This window comes from Hylobates moloch, unplaced genomic scaffold (assembly GCF_009828535.3).
Source record: "Hylobates moloch isolate HMO894 unplaced genomic scaffold, HMol_V3 SCAFFOLD_9, whole genome shotgun sequence".
In the NCBI taxonomy this organism is placed as follows: domain Eukaryota; kingdom Metazoa; phylum Chordata; class Mammalia; order Primates; family Hylobatidae; genus Hylobates; species Hylobates moloch.
The window spans coordinates 32,669,598-32,687,463 of record NW_026652284.1 but is presented as its reverse complement, the minus strand read 5'-3'; the positions used below and the strand labels follow the sequence as shown (position 1 = coordinate 32,687,463).

Below are 17,866 nucleotides of genomic sequence, written 5' to 3'. Positions count from 1 at the left end.
CCTAATGCCAAAGAGTAGTAGTTCTCTGCATTTATATTTTCTACCTTATGTCTTTTAGTAATTAGTTGTCATTTACTAGCTAATATTACTTTATATTGAAAATTTTCTGTTCAAATTATTGGTGTGTCTGTCTCCTGACTGGACCTTGACTGATCTTGGTTGCACAGTACAGATTCATGGGCAAAATGAATGGACTGTCTAAGTATGCCCCTGCATATGGTGGCTGAAGTTTTAGGGCAGAGAGGGATATGGAAGAAGGGAAGGAGGAAAGAAAAGTATATCCTGCTGTTCCACTGTTTATCTTCCCACCTGTTCTCTCCTTGTCTGAAAGCCCAAAGGTTGCTTCTTCCATATATTCTCAAAAGGCTATGTATCTATATTATCAAAAGCCTTAGCCTGGCCCCGTAACACAGAGGCATCTTCTGCCTGTGCTCCCAATATCATCTCTCTAAGGCAGTCAACAAGCCTTGTGATGCAACTTCTCAAAGATCACAATCTCTGTACTGGGTCAATGTCTTTTCCCTTATGCTTCATGCTGTCTGTACCTTCTCCTTTCTTTTTTCTCAATATGATGCTGATTCTTAGCCCAGATCATAGTTCATATTCAAAATGTAACTGGAATGTGAGAGAGCAGAAGAAACACTGATGATCAGATAGCCTCAAAGCAAATCCAATTATCAGCAAAACATCTAAGAGATGTATTTGTGGGACCATGGGAATTTTAATCATTCCACATTTATACAACTAGAAAAACAAAATGGTAGAAAACAGGAAACTTCTTTAATCAAGCAAAGTCTTTGTGGTTATGGCTGATGAATATGCAAAAGCTGCTCTGAATTTTTTTAGGGCACAAAGTATTGCCACATATGCATCCTAATAGCTGTTTTTAGGTTATCAGAAAGGAATGGGTTTGCTAATCAAGTAAGCCAGAGGCTTAAAGAGATACAGACATTTCTGATTATACAAAACCACAAATTGACTCCAAGGCAGAACACCTGAGCTCTGACTTTCAAATTCAAATGTTTCTGATAATCAGCATTGCTGTATTCATTGAGTTAGTCAACACCCAAAGGCAAAAATCTTAAGGTTAGGTGAGGCTCTAATGGAAGATTGCAGATCTCAAAGATAGTTCTGTAAGAAGTTTATCATCAAGCTGTTACAGAAATCCCACTTCCTCCATAAAACTTCCTTAGTAATTGAGGAAATGGATAATTTCCCCTACCTCATACCCTTGCCTATTTCACGATACCTGCTTGCTCCATTTTACAATAGTTTTTATTTACGCCTACCGTTTTTTTATCTGGTTGAAAATAAATTATGCATATGCTCCTGATGAGAATCCAAGTTAGTGTTGTTTGTATTATAATTATAGGCAAATAGATGGATGAATGAACTACATATGCTCATTCATTCAAGCAATATTTGTTGACTGCCTACTATTGCCAGGCACTAGGGAAACAAAGATGAGTCAGACATCAGTCCTATCCAAAGAAGAATGGTAAGTCATCCTTCTCTCAGGGAGTTCTCAATCTGGTAAGGGAGACACAATATGTGGACAAATTGCTACAGTGTATGTAGAGATATATATGTACATGCCAGCTGCAGGTTAGTACAAATGTGGAAATGATTGACTCTTTCTGTGGTTCCCTACTTTACAGATCAGGAAATAGAAGCACCGAGAAATCAGGTAACTTGCTGACACTCATACAACTAGTGATATGGACAGGAGACCGGGAAATCCTGGGTAGAAGAGGGCAGTTCCTGGGCAAAGGCCCCATCCTCAAGCCTGTACACCCATGGCCCTAAATGAGATCAGGCATTCCTGTTTTTGTGCCCCAAAAGTTGCTTTTGGCCTGCTATGCCCCCTATCCTGCACCCATATAAACCCTGAACACCCAGCTTCAGAAATAGACCAGCAGACAGATGGCAGAATGATGTGGCAGAGAGAGAGAGACGAGGAGGAACATCTGAATTCTGAGAGTTCGGCTGGTGGGTGGTCGGAGAGGAGTCGGGCCTACTCCAGCTCCCTATCCATCCCACTGAAAGCCACCTCCACCACTCAGTAAAACCTTGCATTCATCCTTCAAGCCCGTGTGTGACCCGATTTTTCTGGGATGCTGGGAAAGAGCTCGAGATACAGAAAGCTGTCACTGGCCCTCTGCCCTTGCAAAAAGGCAGAGGGACCATTGAGCTGCGGATGGCAAAGCTGAAAGAGCTTTGTAACTCCTTCCTAGATACTGCCACGGGCTGGAGCCCAAAGCACTCACCCCAGCCCCTGCACTTGCCTGTCTGCACGCTCCCCACGCCACATGGGGTTTGAGCAGTGGGGTGATTGAACAGGTGAGACACACCCCTGCCACACGTTCTGCAAGAGGGGTCAGGCAACTCTCCCTTTCATCAGTACATGGAAGAGTCTGGATATGAACCCAAGAAGTATTGTCACCAGGATGGCCCCTACTGACAGTGGGAAAACTTTAACTGTTTTTTTAAGTCTGTTTATAGGCACAGCTGTTTAAATAAACCAGATGGTCTGGATGCCACAAGTAGCCCCCTTGAGACCCGCTGCTGAATAACTGAGAAAGTTCAGACCCACATGAAACTGGTGCAGACCAGAGCAGGTGACCTCCAGTTACCTTTAAGTCATTAACATATCATTATAATACTAGAAATCTTTCCCCTAAGAGAAAATTGCCCCCATTTTGTCTACATGCAGTGTGTGTAGAAACATGTTCATGTACTGTGCCTGTGTTTGCAACTCCATCCAGTACATGCCTACATATTTCCCCAGGCTTGCGCCCAACTCTCTAAAACTCCCATGCCTCCAGGAAGATGGTGCCTTTGGAACATGAGCTCCCCTTCTCCATTCTTTGGCCACTGAATAAAAACCTGGTTGACTTCCCGACTGGATGTTCTTTCTTTGCAGCCAATGTGAAGTAGGCAAAGAACACAATTGACCAGTGACATTATATCTCCAGGGGTCTTACTCTTAAGCACCATGCTAACTGCTTTCCATATCCGCCCTGTACAAGACTTCACATGGTTGAATACTTAATAAATAAATTTGAATGGTGTTAGTGAATTCTTTTAGGTTATCAATACTTGTTTATATGGTTGTGCCCTGATACCAGTGATCAGGACGATGGTACACTTCTCTAAAAAAGGTTGTGGGGTCCAGGGTCCACACTTCTCAGCAACATTGACCTCTAAAACCAAGCAAGGCAGGGGAAATCTCTGCAAATTTATACAGCTAGAAAAATGAAATGGTTGAAAATAGGAAACTTTAATGAAAAGAATTTTCAATTAAACTTTTGTCTTTGGAACTGTGGGTCTAAGAAATGGCACCAAAGTATGGTTTATACACTTGATAGAAAACCTCTCAGTCACCAAGAAGTGCCATCCCTGCCCTTGAAAAAGGAACTTCGTCTATTCCTGTATCTTTGATCACATGTTAATGTCCTTTAAAAGTGGAAATGGTTAGATTCACATTTAACAAAGCACAAATCATTTCCTCCAATATTTGTAATTTTCAGGTGAAATTGCAAGGATGGGCCGGGCGCGGTGGCTCACGCTTGTAATCCCAGCACTTTGGGAGGCCGAGGCGGGCGGACCACGAGGTCAGGAGATCGAGACCACAGTGAAACCCCGTCTCTACTAAAAAATACAAAAAAAAAAAAAAAAAAATTAGCCGGGCGTGGTGGCGGGCACCTGTAGTCCCAGCTACTCGGAGAGGCTGAGGCAGGAGAATGGCGTGAACCTGGGAGGCGGAGCTTGCAGTGAGCCGAGATTGCACCACTGCACTCCAGCCTGGGTAACAGAGCGAGACTCCGTCTCAAAAAAAAAAAAAAAAAAAAAAAAGAAATTGCAAGGATGAATAAAAAAGGTGACCTATATAAAAAAAGAAAATAAAAACCAGAGGGGTGGGTCAAAAAAGTAAAGGTCTTTTTTAAGCCTTTGCTGGGCTGTGTTCCTGAAGGTAGTGGCCTGTGCACATAAGCCTTTTAGTACCAGCTGACGAGTCACTAGTCCTTTCTCTTCCATCAGTGCCTCCCTATCCACCATATGCAATTCAGAGAATCAATGACATTTCAAATCTGTAAGAAAGCCTACTGGGGATGGGTGGGTGGAGAGAGCACAAAGGGATATAGATGTTAGGGTCTAACAGTCTATAGAATTCAGTGAGGGTCAGATAACTCAAGAAGAATCCAGTATTTCAGCCTAGGTTTCAAAGATAAGTGCTGTTCACTAGGTGGTCAAAGAAGAGAAGAGCATTCCAGACAAGAAGAACAGCTTGAGCTAAGGCACTTAGGTGACAAACTACAGCTGGTTCAGTTTGGTTCACATGATTGACACTAAGCTAAGGATAGTGACAGATGCTGAGAAGTGTTAGGCAGGGAGGTGCAATCTTGACTGGCCCCGTGGGTCACACCAAAGAGTTTGAAGTCTACAGCCTAGGTCAGTGGCTTATTCCCTTGGATCCATCCAGAATCCCCTAGGGAGCTTAAAGAAAGTTTAACCACCAAGCCTCACCTGAGCAACTGAGTCAGAATCTCTAGCAGTGGGGTTAGAGGTCAGTCTTTTATAGAAAGCTTCCTATGTGTATCCTGGCTTGGGAATTACTGCTGTTGACTATGGTGAACACTTAAAAGGTTTTAAGTAGAGATGTGACTTGGTTAGTTTTTCATTTCAGAAAGATCACTCTGAGTACAGTATGGAGAACAAATAGGAACCATGTGTGAAGGCTGCAGAAAAGACACTGGGGAGGCTGGTGCAGTTCAGGGCCGGGGGGTGGTCAGTTGTAATCTCAGATTTGGAGGCCGAGGGGTGGATCAGGGTCAGAGTCGAGACCACAGTGAAACCCCGTTAAAAAATTAGTCAGGCGTGGTGGCGGGCGCCTGTAGTCCCAGCTACTCGGAGAGGCTGAGGCAGGAGAATGGCATGAACCTGGGAGGCGGAGCTTGCAGTGAGCTGAGACTGCGCCACCGCACTCCAGCCTGGGCGACAGAGCAAGACTCCGTCTCAAAAAAAAAAAAAATAATAAAAGATGATCAGGGCCAGAACTATAGAAGTGGCCTTAAGACTGCAGAGGAGAAGTTAGGTAGCTGTCATCCTCCATCTGGGATTTGGTGGCAAATTGAATATGCGTGTGTGTGTTGTGGGGGTCGTGGGGAATAGAAGATGTGGTGGATTACAAAAATGACCACAGACTCTCTTGTCCATACCTTTCCATTCTCTCACTAAGCATGAGAGTCTGTTTTTCCACTTCTTGAATCTGAGCTGTGACTTTCTCTGGCTAGGATAATGTGGCAGAAGTGACATTTACTGAGTACTCTAAGCTTAGGTTCAAGGAGGTTTGTAAGTTTGTTCTCTCTCACTCTTAGAACCCTGTGACTCCCAAGTAAATAAGCCTATCCTAGACAGCTAGATAACAAGAGACACATGGTCCAGTTGTCTGTCATCCCAGTCTACAGCCTGCCAACCACTAGATAAGCAAAGAAGGCAATGACAGGTGATGGCAGGTACATGAAAGAGCCCAGTGGAGATTACTTTCTACAAAAGACTGTGCTAGACCCAACCTTCAGCTGTCCTCAGGAATGGCCAATATTACATCTGGCAAAAGCAATTCCTTTTAATGTTTAAAAATTAGTCTCAAAACAGATTGTTTAAATGTCAAAACTTAGAAATTCTTATAATAGAAAGGAAACACGATCAGCTTAAAATACTATGGCATAAGTCCAAGGTCATGTCAATTCAGTTGAGTAAATTAAATAAAGGATCATTGGGGTAGATCATCATCATCATAACATGGTAGAGGGTTTTTTCCTTTTGAAAGAATGTTTCTAATGTATTTCTTTCTTAAACATACTGAATTGTTTCTCTTAATATGTATTTGTTATTGAGTTTATTAATTATCAATATACACATGGAGATAAATGCAAGCCATGCTTGAAAATTATATTCCTGAAATTTAACCCATGACTGCAGTTGGACATCTGCCTGGATAATAAGCAGCTTTTTCTGTCTTTCAAAATTCATGCTACAGAAAGCAAAAGTCAGTGTTCTTTCATTACTTTACAAAGCCTTTAACAAAAAAGGGGAAATGTAACTTCCTACCCAAAACATACTGACAGGCCAAATTCTTGGTCTCTTCCTCACTTTTACCTTTTATGAAGTATCATTCATAATGCTCCTGTGTATCTTCAGCCAGCATACCAAGCCACTGGGCATTTAAGGTATTAGATTTTTATCGCTAAATTACCACAAGGTTAGCAGCTCAATTTTATTATTTTGTTGTTTCTGTAGGTCAGAAGTCTGCGCATGGTGTGGATTCTCTGCTCAGGGTGTCACTGGGCTGAAATCAAGGTGTCAGTTGGGCTGTAGTTTCATTTGGGGTTTATATGTGCTTATCTTCTCACTGTTGGTAAAATTTATTTCCTTGTGGCTGTAGGACTGAGGCCCCCATTTTCCTTTTAGTAGGCTTTAGATAGTTCTCAGCAGCTAGAGGCCACCCACAATTTCTTGCCACGGGGCAGTTCACAGCATGGCTGTTTGTTTTTGCAGGCTAGCAGGAGTGAGTAGTCTGAGTGCCTCTTCTGCAACCAGCTGGAGGAAACATCGATTTTAAAGGGCTCCCTTGATTAGATCAGACCCACCTGGGCAATCTCCCGATTTTTGAGGTCAACTGATTGGGACCCTAATTACATCTGCAAAATCCTTTTACACTGGTGCCCAGATTAGCATTTCAGGAGAGAAGATGTGTGTGCAGCAGGGCCAAGAGTCTTGGGGGCCATCCTAGAATTCTGCCTACCATAGCCATGATTAAGGATCCTACAATCACACGATCAGATTCTAATTAAGTTGGGAACAAATATCTTCCACAGCATGAATTCTACCACCCATTTCCTCCTCATAAGCTTTCTAATTGGTTAAACTGTCCAGTTGGATGTTTGAGTTTATAAACCCCCACAATCACAGGTGTTCTAGAGCTCTTGTAGGTCCTGGTGTATGACTTGGTAGTGCACCAAGGAGGATTAGAGAAGACAGCAGTCAACTACAGCACAGTACTGGGGTGTGAGAGAGGGAAGCCACACCTGGGACAGCAGCAGCACATTTCCTGTACAAAGCAAGGCAAGAGAGATGAAGCCTTCCTCCTAGCAAGTACAGTTTTCCCCATGTGATTTTATGACTTTTGACATGTCATTCAACGACACCTGACAAACCAATATTTATGAGGTTGTGTTTCAGTTTGAAAAAAAATGACAAACTTTTGGACAAATAGGACAGTTTCCAATCCTACAGCTCTCTGATGAAGAAATTGGAAACAGAAATACCATTAATTGTTCTTTCTACAAGAGTGTGTCAATTGTATAATGGAAACTTTGTGATCCTACATAAAGCCATTTCTATTACTTCAGAGTACAAAGAATTTGCAGAGATGTAGGCAGAATGTGGTGTTGGGACTTTAATTTACTTACCTGCAGACTGTTCCCATTCCATCATAACTTTATTTAAATCATGGTTATGCTCTTAATTAACAATTTAATTGGTTGGTGCTTTTTCAATCCAGTTCTCTAGGGGCATGGTTTTCTGTTTAACTTTCTTGTTTTAATTCTTCAGCAAAACCATAAAATTTAATTAGGAAAGTAACCAGCTTTGTAACAGCAGTTCTATATCTAATTAACTATGCTTTGACTGTCTCTTCTCAGATTCCGTTCAACATGCATATGCATTTTGCATTTGTTCATGTTTCGGAGAAGACATTGTGAATTTATAGCCTATGCATGTAGTCCAATTACTTTCCACTTTCCCTAAGATGCTTGGTTACAGCTAGTGAAATCAGGAAAATTAACAATGATTCATGTATGAATCTGAGAGCCAAAGGCCAATACGTAGGCTGTTAGTTCGTTGTGTATGTGAGTTTTCTCCTCCTGCAGAATAGATTACCACAAACTTAGCCGCTTAAAACAATACCTATTTATCATCTCAGAGTTCTGCAGATCAGAAGTCCTGACATGGCTGGCTGGATTCTCTCTTCAGGTATCAATGGGCTAAAATCAAGCTGTTAAAACAGGCTCATGAGAATTACAAGTCAGGCTTTAGGCAGAATTATAGTTGGGCATTGACCAGGGTGTGCTGGTGTACTTCTACCCAAGTCCCTGCAGCTGCTAACTGAGAACCACGTTGTGGGGAGCCACATTGCTCCCCACATTGTTCCTATAGATGGAATCTCTGGCACTGGACCTTTCTGCCCAAGAATTGCTTAAAGTGTTTTTAAGATCTTGAATTCCAGCAGAATAGCTGACACCAACCAGTCTGAAGACCTCCACCAAGAAACCAACTCAGCAGAGAAGTGTGGGAAATGCAGTTTTTTCATCTTCCTGTCCCATGACTTCACTCTTCACTTCTCAATCAATCTGCGATCCCAACTCCTGTTCAGCCCATCACCTATTCAGACCCCAACCCAACCTCCTTGGGGAGGCAGATTTGAGGTTTCCTCCTGTCTCCTTGTTTGGCTGCCCTACAATTATCAAACCATTTATCTGCTGCAACTCTTGTTGTTTCAGTATATTGGTCTGTTACAGCACAATGGGCAATCAAACCTAGTGGTCCTATAACAGTGTCTGCTGGGCTGCCTCCTCCAGGCTTATGTGGCAGAATCCAGTTCCTTGTGGTTGGAGGACTGATGTCTCAATTTCCTTGCTGCCTATCAGCTGAAAACCATTCTCACTTCCTAGGGGCCATTGGAATTCCTTAGCTCGTGACTCTCATGGATAGTTCACAACTTAGCAGTTTGTGAACTGCTATCTTGAGACCAGCAGAAGCACTTCTCTGACCTCTTCTGTGAACAGCTAGAGGAAACTCTTTGATTCTAAAGTGCTCATCTGATTAGGTCAGGTCTGCCCTATGTCATTTCCCTTCTGCCATATAATGTAGCATCATCAAAGGAATGGCTGTCCCATCATATTCACAGGCCCCTCCTCATCCTCAGGGGAGTGATTATTCAGGGCATGTACACCAGAGGGGATAAAAATCTTGGGGCTATCTTAGAATTCTGTCTATCACAGTGTGATTTAGGGAAGCAAGGCAACTAAAGGTTTCCTGGCAAACCCTCCTTCTTCCCTTCTAGAGGCAATGCACAGGGAATGCAAAGAAGCTGTTAGCAATGCCCATAATTCTGTCCCATTAGCTCCACAGGCCAGAAGATGACACACATCATATTCTTTTTTCTCTGCAGGCTGCTTTCTCTGCCTGGCCAGAATTGCTGCTTTCCATAGTACAAATGGTTTGCTTGGTTGAAATCATTCGAATTTAAAATGACATCAAGGTAACGCAATGCTTTTAGATAGAAAGTTATCTAAACTCAATACCTCCAACTTCAATCTAATAAAACTACTTCTTTAGTGAAAGAAAATGAAGAAATGTACAAAAAAATTTAACAGAGCAGGTCTGAAAAATACTATCTTTAGAAAGGCCTGCTTGTAAAATTGGCCCTTGGCTGGCATTTGGAAAGTTGGATATCAGGAGGGTTACCACCACCCTAACTAATAAGAGTGATTCAACGTGCTTAGATTGTGCAAATAATATAGTTCATGCTGAACACCTACTTTTCTTCTGGGAGTCTGGAATTTGAGTATGTGCTAGGCAGAGGGTATCTACATAACTTTACCCCAAAAAAAACCCCAGGCATTGAGTCTTTAATGAATTTCCCTGGTAGACAACACTGCATGTTTGTTGTCACAAGTTGTTACTGATGGAATTGAGCACATCCCGTGTGACTCTATTGGGAGAGGCCTCTTGGAAGCTTGTGCCTCATTTCCCCTGGACTTCACCCAATACTCCTTTTCCCTTTGCTGATTTTGCTTTGTATCCTTTTGCTGTGACCAATCATAGCTGTGAGTAGGACTATATGCTGAGTTCGGTGAGTCCTTATGCAACCCATTGAATGGGGGCATGGTCTTGGTGACCCCTGACTCTAGGGTTAAAGTAAATGATAATGATCACATTCTGAGTCTAGGCTCCACTGCTCTGCCAGCTTGGCTTCAATCCTCTCCATTGTGAAGAGAATCAGAATAACCTAACTAGAGGCAAGAGGCAGGCCTCATTTGGGTCCTAGAGGGCTTGACACGGACTAGATCCATGTTCCAATCCCATACTGTGGCCTGGGCGGTTACTTAACTCTGTCTCTCTTCTTCTGTAAAACAGCAATAACAATAGACTTACTTCATAGGATTGTTAAAATGAGGCAATTTGTAGAAGCATGTAGCATTGTGGCTGAGAGGAGCTGGATGTGACTCTGTGTGGAGTGGAATCACTAGAGCACAGTTGATATCCTAATATTAAGCTTCTTTCTTCCCTTCACTCTGCTCCCTTCTTTCCTCACCAGATCCCTTTCCCTCCATTCTCTCAGTTGTCCCCTAAGCTCCTTTACATCCAAACCATTTCCTCCCCCAGGTGGCCACCTTTCCTTGAGGACTAAATGAAAACAATCTGCAGGAATGATTTTCTTTAAATGCTTATCAAAAGGGCCCAATGTAAATGTGTGGTCATCAGTGCCAGCAGCCCTACTTACAGTCTAGAGCTTTGACTCCATCTATGATGATTTCTGAGAGTTTATAAGTAACCCTACAGTCCTCATAGATGTAATTTTATTGCTTTTGATAATGGCAAGTGATTATCACAAATATAACAGTGCAAGTTCATTACTTTGTAAGGCCTAACACGTAAATAGATTCACGAATGGTAGAAACGTCCTTTGAGAAATATTTTGCTCCAATATTTTGTTCAGAATATCTGTTCCCCAAAACACTAGACTCCAAAATGAAAAGTGGCTATTTTTCTGGTGGTATATGAAAACACAGTTTCAGTGGAGACGGAAACTTCCACTCAAAACTTGCTTTGCTTCTTTGCAATTAATAAGTTCCTGGTGGACTATTCAGAAAGTGTTCAGCTACAATTGCTGAAAAGGATGTCGTGGGGTGAAGAGGTTAATGACAGCCTCCTAGAAGCAGATTCCTGCGAGAAGAAAAGGAGGTTTAGGAAATGCCCAGTGACCATGGTCTCTCTGGTGTTGTATAAACAACCACAATTTGGGGATGGGTTCTTGCATCCTCACCCTGGGCCCTTGTAATGAGACACCATGCTTGAACTCAATACTGTTTGTGTAGGGGCTGGGAATGAGGAGAAGACAGGGAATCAATAAACTCAATGTTTAAGACATCATTTGCAAATAAATTCAATATTTGAAGGGGAACATGCCAAAGAGAAAAATCAAACCATAAATAAAAGAAAAAAGTTTGTTAATTACAAATATCTCCAGAAGCCACAATGTCTCCTTCCTCCCTCATTCCCTAACACTCCTTCAGGTAGGACTGTACTTCAGTCATGTAGGAAAAAACATTTTTCTATTTCATATTAAAGATTAATGAGGCCTGTTTGGTAATCTGCTTTGCTGTCCATTAAAATGAAGCCTAAACCACCACATAGTTTTTGGGCTTGCTTGTATTTTGGTAGGCATGGGAAAGAACCAATCACACCACACTTCTCATCATAACTTGTAGGTAAAAGCTAACATTCAATTATATGCACTGATGGAGTTAGAGAAATGCTCTAACTCTAAAATCCATAAAGTTTATCAAAGATTGAATAACAGAGCCTTCAACCTTTGCCAAGAAAATTCTCTTATCAGACCCACTGAAACATAGCAAAACTAATTAACTTGAATTTCTGGCTTTAATTTTTCCTCAACTCACATCTGCTTAAAGTTTTAATTAAGAGGAAAGTGCCTAGATGATCAGTAGGAACATTCAAGAAGGAAAAGAGAAGCTCTAGAAAACAGGAAACTGAATTCATTCATTCATTAAGGAAAAATAACAACAAAACCATGTATTGAACTTCTAGGACATTCCAGACACTAATTAGAAATACAGCAATGAACAAAAAATAGATAAACTCTCTCATGAAATTTACATTCTACCTTGGAGATGGGTAGTAAATAGATAATGTGTCAGATAGAAAATTTTATTTTCTTTTTTTTTTTTTTTCTTGAGACAGGGTTTCGATCTGTTGCCCAGGCTAGAGAGCAGTGGCAATAGAGCAAGACCCTGTCTCAAAAAAAGAGACACTAGAGCTCACTGCAACCTCCCAGGCTCAAGTGATCCTGCCATCTCAGCCTCTCTAGTAGCTGGTGAGAGGTGACAGCGTGCTGGCAGTCCTCACAGCCCTCGCTTGCTCTCGGCGCCTCCTCTGCCTGGGCTCCCACTTTGGCGGCACTTGAGGAGCCCTTCAGCCCACCGCTGCACTGTGGGAGCCCCTTTCTGGGCTGGCCAAGGCGGGAGCCAGCTCCCACGTCTTGCAGGGAGGTGTGGAGGGAGAGGCGTGAGCAGGAACCAGGGCTGTGTGTGGCGCTTGCGGGCCAGCTGGAGTTCCAGGTGGGCGTGGGCTTGGCGGGCCCTGCACTCGGAGCAGCCGGCTGGCCCTGCTGGCCCTGGGCAGGGAGGGGCTTAGCACCCAGGCCAGCGGCTCCGGAGGGTGTACTGGGTCCCCCAGCAGTGCCAGCCCACTGGCACTGCGCTCGGTTTCTCAACGGACCTTAGCTGCCTTCCCACGGGGCAGGGCTCGGGACCTGCAGCCTGCCATGTCTGAGCCTCCCACCCCCTCCATGGGCTCCAGTGCGGCCCAAGCCTCCCTGACGAGCGCCACCCCCTGCTCCACAGCGCCCAGTCCCATCGACCACCCAAGGGCTGAGGAGTGCGAGCGCACGGCGCGGGACTGGCAGGCAGCTCCACCTGCAGCCCCGGTGCAGGATCCACTGGGTGAAGCCAGCTGGGCTCCTGAGTCTGGTGGAGATGTGGAGAACCTTTATGCCTAGCTCAGGGATTGTAAATACACCAAGCAGCACCCTGTGTCTAGCTCAGGGTCTGTGAATGCACCAATCGACACTCTGTATCTAGCTGCTCTGGTGGGGCCTTGGAGAACCTTTGTGTCTAGCTCAAGGATTGTAAATACACCAGTCGGCATTCTGTATCTAGCTCAAGGTTTGCAGACACACCAATCAGCACCCTGTGTCTAGCTCAGGGTTTGTGAGTGCACCAGTGGACACTCTGTATCTAGCTGCTCTGGTGGGGCCTTGGAGAACCTTTGTGTTCATACTCTGTATCTAACTGATCTGATGGGGACGTGTAGAACCTTTATGTCTAGCTCAGGGATTGTAAATGCACCAATCAGCGCCCTGTCAAAACAGACCACTCGGCTCTACCAATCAGCAGGACGTGGGTGGGGCCAGATAAGAGAATAAAAGCAGGCTGCCCAAGCCAGCAGTGGCAACCCGCTGGGGTCCCCTTCCACACTGTGGAAGCTTTGTTCTTTCGCTCTTTGCAATAAATCTTGCTATTGCTCACTCTTTGGGTCCATGCTGCTTTTATGAGCTGTAACACTCACTGCGAAGGTCTGCAGCTTCACTCCTGAAGCCAGAAAGACCACGAGCCCACCAGGAGGACCGAACAACTCCAGACGCGCCACCTTAAGAGCTGTAACACTGCGAAGGTCTGCAGCTTCACTCCTGAGCCAGCGAGACCACGAACCCACCAAAAGGAAGAAACTCCAAACACATCTGAACATCAGAAGGAACAAACTCCAGACACGCCGCCTTTAGAACTGTAACACTAACCACGAGGGTCTGCGGCTTCATTCTTGAAGTCAGTGAGACCAAGAACCCACCAATTCCGGACACACTGGGACTACAGGCATGTGACACCACACCTGGTTAAATTTTTATATTTTTTTGTAGAGATGGGGTTTCACCATGTTGCCTAGGCTGGCCTTGAACTCCTGGGCTCAAGTGATCTGTCTGCCTCAGCGTCCCCAAGTGCTGAGACTACAGGCATGAGCCACTGCACACAGCCAGAAAACTTTTGAGTAGCCTTAAATATCCTTTAAAAGCTCTTTCGGCTGGGTGCGGTGGCTCATGCCTGTAATCCCAGCACTTTGGGAGGCCGAGGCGGGTGGATCATGAGGTCAGGAGTTCGAGACCAGCCTGGCCAACATAGTGAAACCCCGTCTCTACCAAGAGGCAGGAGAATTGCTTGAACCCGGGAGGTGGAGGTTGCAGTGAGCTGAGATCACACCACTGCACCCCAGCTTGGACAACAGAGTGAGACTTCATCTCAAATAAAATAAAATAAAAGCTCTTTCAAGTTATGTCCTTAGCTTTTACTTTCTTGGCTAATAAATTCCAATTATTCAACTCCAGTCAGCAAATCCCTGTAAACATACCACAAGCACAATTCCACCATAAGTGTGTAGATGCTCTATTACCTTAAGTTGATGGGATATTTTCTTCAGTGCATATGCTTCCTCTTCTGTTTTGGGAATAAATCTTATCACTTTATCACTACAAGGTAAGAAAAGAAAGATGATAATTACTTTTTGAAAATAAAGATATTAGTCATCTCTTTCTTACCTCTTAAAAAACTGCCTCTGCATTTAAGAAGAAAAACAGCAAAACTTTTCACTGGCCCAGTAAGTATTTTATCCAGTTTATTCTCTGATTGCATTGTTCTTTCCTTCTTGTCTTAAAGCTGTTTGGTATTTCATCAGCTTTTGAAGATTACAAACTCACATTTAATGTTATAAACGCAGAAAAAGGCCAAAAACACAGGAAAAGTGGCAACAAGTAACAGGAACTTTCATGAGCTGCTCAGAGCAAATACCAAGAAGGAAAATTTCTGATGACAGAAGAAAGAAAAGTCATTCTTTTTTTAAACATAATGCTAAAAAGGAATGTGCCTTTCAGTGAGAGGATGTGAAATCCACACACTAGGGAAAGCTTCTGGTTTGAATTCTTCCCACATGGAGAACAGTAAGGAGAAGCCCATCTCTATGGGGCATCTCATTTCTCTGGTACAGAGCTTCCCACCTGGCTTGTGGGGCCAAACAAGAGGGCCATCAGCGTTAGACACTGATGGCTGTAAATTTTTTAGTGATACAAATTAAAAATCAATGTTTACAACTGTTACCGAAACACCAGGGGTTTGGTCTAGGTCCTGCTGCTTTCTGCACATAAAGCAATCACTGAGAGATGATTATTACCAAGAAAGAAGGCTTTAATCAGGTGCTGCAGCCAGGGAGATGGGAGCTCAGTCTCAAATCCATCTCCCTGATGGACAAAAACTACAGGTGTATATAGCTGGGAAGAAATGTAACAATGTGTACAAAACAGAAACTAGGGAGAAGCAAGGAAGCAATCATAATGAATGAGGGGGTCTTGCATCTCGCTGTCAGGATGTGATCTGGTGAGTTTCAGTTCTTTGATACTTTTTGATAGGCCTGAAGGTCACTTTCTGAGGAAGGAACTCAGATAAAACAAATATAAGTTTCAATCTTTAAGACGAGAAGAATCCATCTGTGTTTATCAAAAAAACTCTCTATAGGACTACTGGGTCAGTTTCACAACCACAAAGGTTTTACCACAGTGAAATTATATTTGAACACAATATAAGGTTCTTTCTGTAAAGGTCCCGAATAACCTAAGATGACTTAAGGTGTTGCTGTGTCCGTCAGAAAGTTTCTCTTTGGGGGCCTTGTCTCCCAGGTGTGCCAGAAAAGTAGTCTATCAATTTCTAGGTGTGTCACGATGAGGACAGGTTGGGAAGCACAGCTCTAGCACATAATAATCACAACTATTCAATGTCTTTTGCATAGAGTAGATGCTTATTAAATATTAATGGATTGACATAAAGGAGATTGCTGAGAGTAATTTGTTTCCAGAGGAAATATAAAGGAAAAACTAAGTAAATAAAGCATAGTAGGAATTAATATTTTTCATAACTCTCTATAACATTTTACAATGATTAAAGATAAGGTAGAATATTATTAATGGAATATAAAGCAGAAAACAAAAACTCTACTATTTCACCCACAACTTGTCTCTCTGACCCCAAAGGTGCACCACGATTAAGAATGGAATTTGCACGATTTTCTGTCATTTTACTTCTTAGATGATGAGATGATTTGGATTGTGTCCCCACCCAAATCTCATGTCGAATTGGAGGAGGGGCTTGGTGGAATGTGATTGGTTCATGGGGGCATATTTTCCCCTTATTGTTCTCATGATAGTGAGTGATTTCTTGCAAGATCTGATGGTTTAAAATTGTATGTCACCTCCTTCTTTGCTCTCTTTCTCCTGCCACCATGTGGAGGTCCCTGCTTCCCCTTCTGCTATGATTGTAAGTTTCCTGAGGCCTCCCAGGCATGCTTTCTGTTAAGCCTGTGGAACTGTGAGGCGATTAAATCTATTTTCTTCATAAATTACCCACTCTCAGGTATTTCCTTATAGTGGTGTGAGAGTGGGCTAATACAGATGGATAGCAGTTTCCAAGACGAAGTGAGGCTAATATGGAGGGCATCAGATCCCTAGAGATACTTCTGGACTTGCTGGGCAATGATTTTTAGGGCTTTGTGTTTATTTCCAATCATGATAGCTTTATTATTTCAAATGATCCTGTAATAGCTACTTTAGGCCTATGAATAAAAAGGCCCTTGGCTTGCTGATATTAAATTACTGTGTTTTATGGACTGCTACTCTAATAGAGCTTTACAGCTTTGATTTCCTAAAAATCACACAAACCACCTCTCAGTATCAATGTCATGAAGTTCATATTTCTGGAAAGAATAAAAGAAAGCACCGGGAAAAAATTATCAAGTCACTGTAAAACAAATCTAAATATAATCTTTGGAATTTAAATGTAACCACATCTCTTCTCTTTTCTGGTATACATTTCTCTGACCTGTGTTTTTCCTGGATTCATCATACCCTGGCCTTTCTCATCTGACCCAATACAATTCTTGGCAGAGAAAGCAAGCTCAGCTGGGTGATATGGCTGTTTTTGATGGATGGATCACTTGACAGCTTGCTGAAAAACACCTCCATCTGGGGCCTTGTCAGCTCCTCAAGAGTGCAAGAAAAGCAATCTGTAGCTGTTTTACAGCCATGAGAATAACTTTTTTTTTTTTTTTAAAGATGGATAATTCAACCTGGCAATCAGTTCCTCTTCTGCAAATAAGTACAGGATACAAAGAAACTACCCTTGGGATTATTTAACCCTGAAAGTGATTGCTCAAATCCAGTTTTCTCATTTTCGTTACAAAAAGTTCACTTTATCCCAGGCTTTGGAAATTCTCAGGTGTGACTTTAGAAATGAATTTATTACTGTTTGATAACTTATCAAAGGACAGAGAATAAGGAAGGCAATGTAGAAAGACCCATGAAATGTCATACTCTTTTGTGAACCAGTAAATTATATTGATGAGATGACGGGTAACCAAAGCCCAACAAGAGCTCTTTATTCAACATGTGAAAACCACATTACCCCCAAATGCCCCGTTTGTTTCACCAAACAAAAAGCTTACTCTCCCTAAATCTGATAGCTAGTGTTTTTTGAAGTGGTGAAAAATTTGGTGCTAGAAACAGGGAAGTTTCAGGTAGTCTACTGGAACTTAGAAAAATTAACCATGCAAAACTATCAGAGGAGGTGAGCTTAGAGGCTTTTCCTTATAACTTACCAGGTTTTTTTTTTTTTTTTTTTTAACTGTTAGGTGGTATCATCAACTTAAGATCCTTTGGCTACCCTTTGGGGTTAAGATGAAGGAATCAAAGAATTGAATATGGGTTGAGGTTAGAAAGACTACTGGGCAAGTAGCTGCTCGTATGCACATATATTTCTAACTTAGCCTATATAAAGCTGTCCAAAGAAAGACAGCATAAGCATTTTTAATTTTAGTTTAAGGATGTCTTATAGAGGAAGCAGGACATCCCAGATAACTAGTCTCCCAGGAATTACTAACACTTATTAATCCATGATGTGCTCACATT

General features: G+C 42.7%; 1 protein-coding gene across 1 annotated transcript in view; it reads right to left on the bottom strand.

The window, feature by feature from the left end:
- Window positions 1-17,866, bottom strand: part of CPA6 (carboxypeptidase A6) — a 332,789-nt gene that overhangs the window by 193,713 nt on the left and 121,210 nt on the right. Inside the window, exon 2 of the mRNA XM_032759610.2 lies at window positions 14,311-14,386. Coding sequence (XP_032615501.1) covers window positions 14,311-14,386 — 76 coding nt within the window. The remainder of the gene's footprint in view (window positions 1-14,310; window positions 14,387-17,866) is intronic.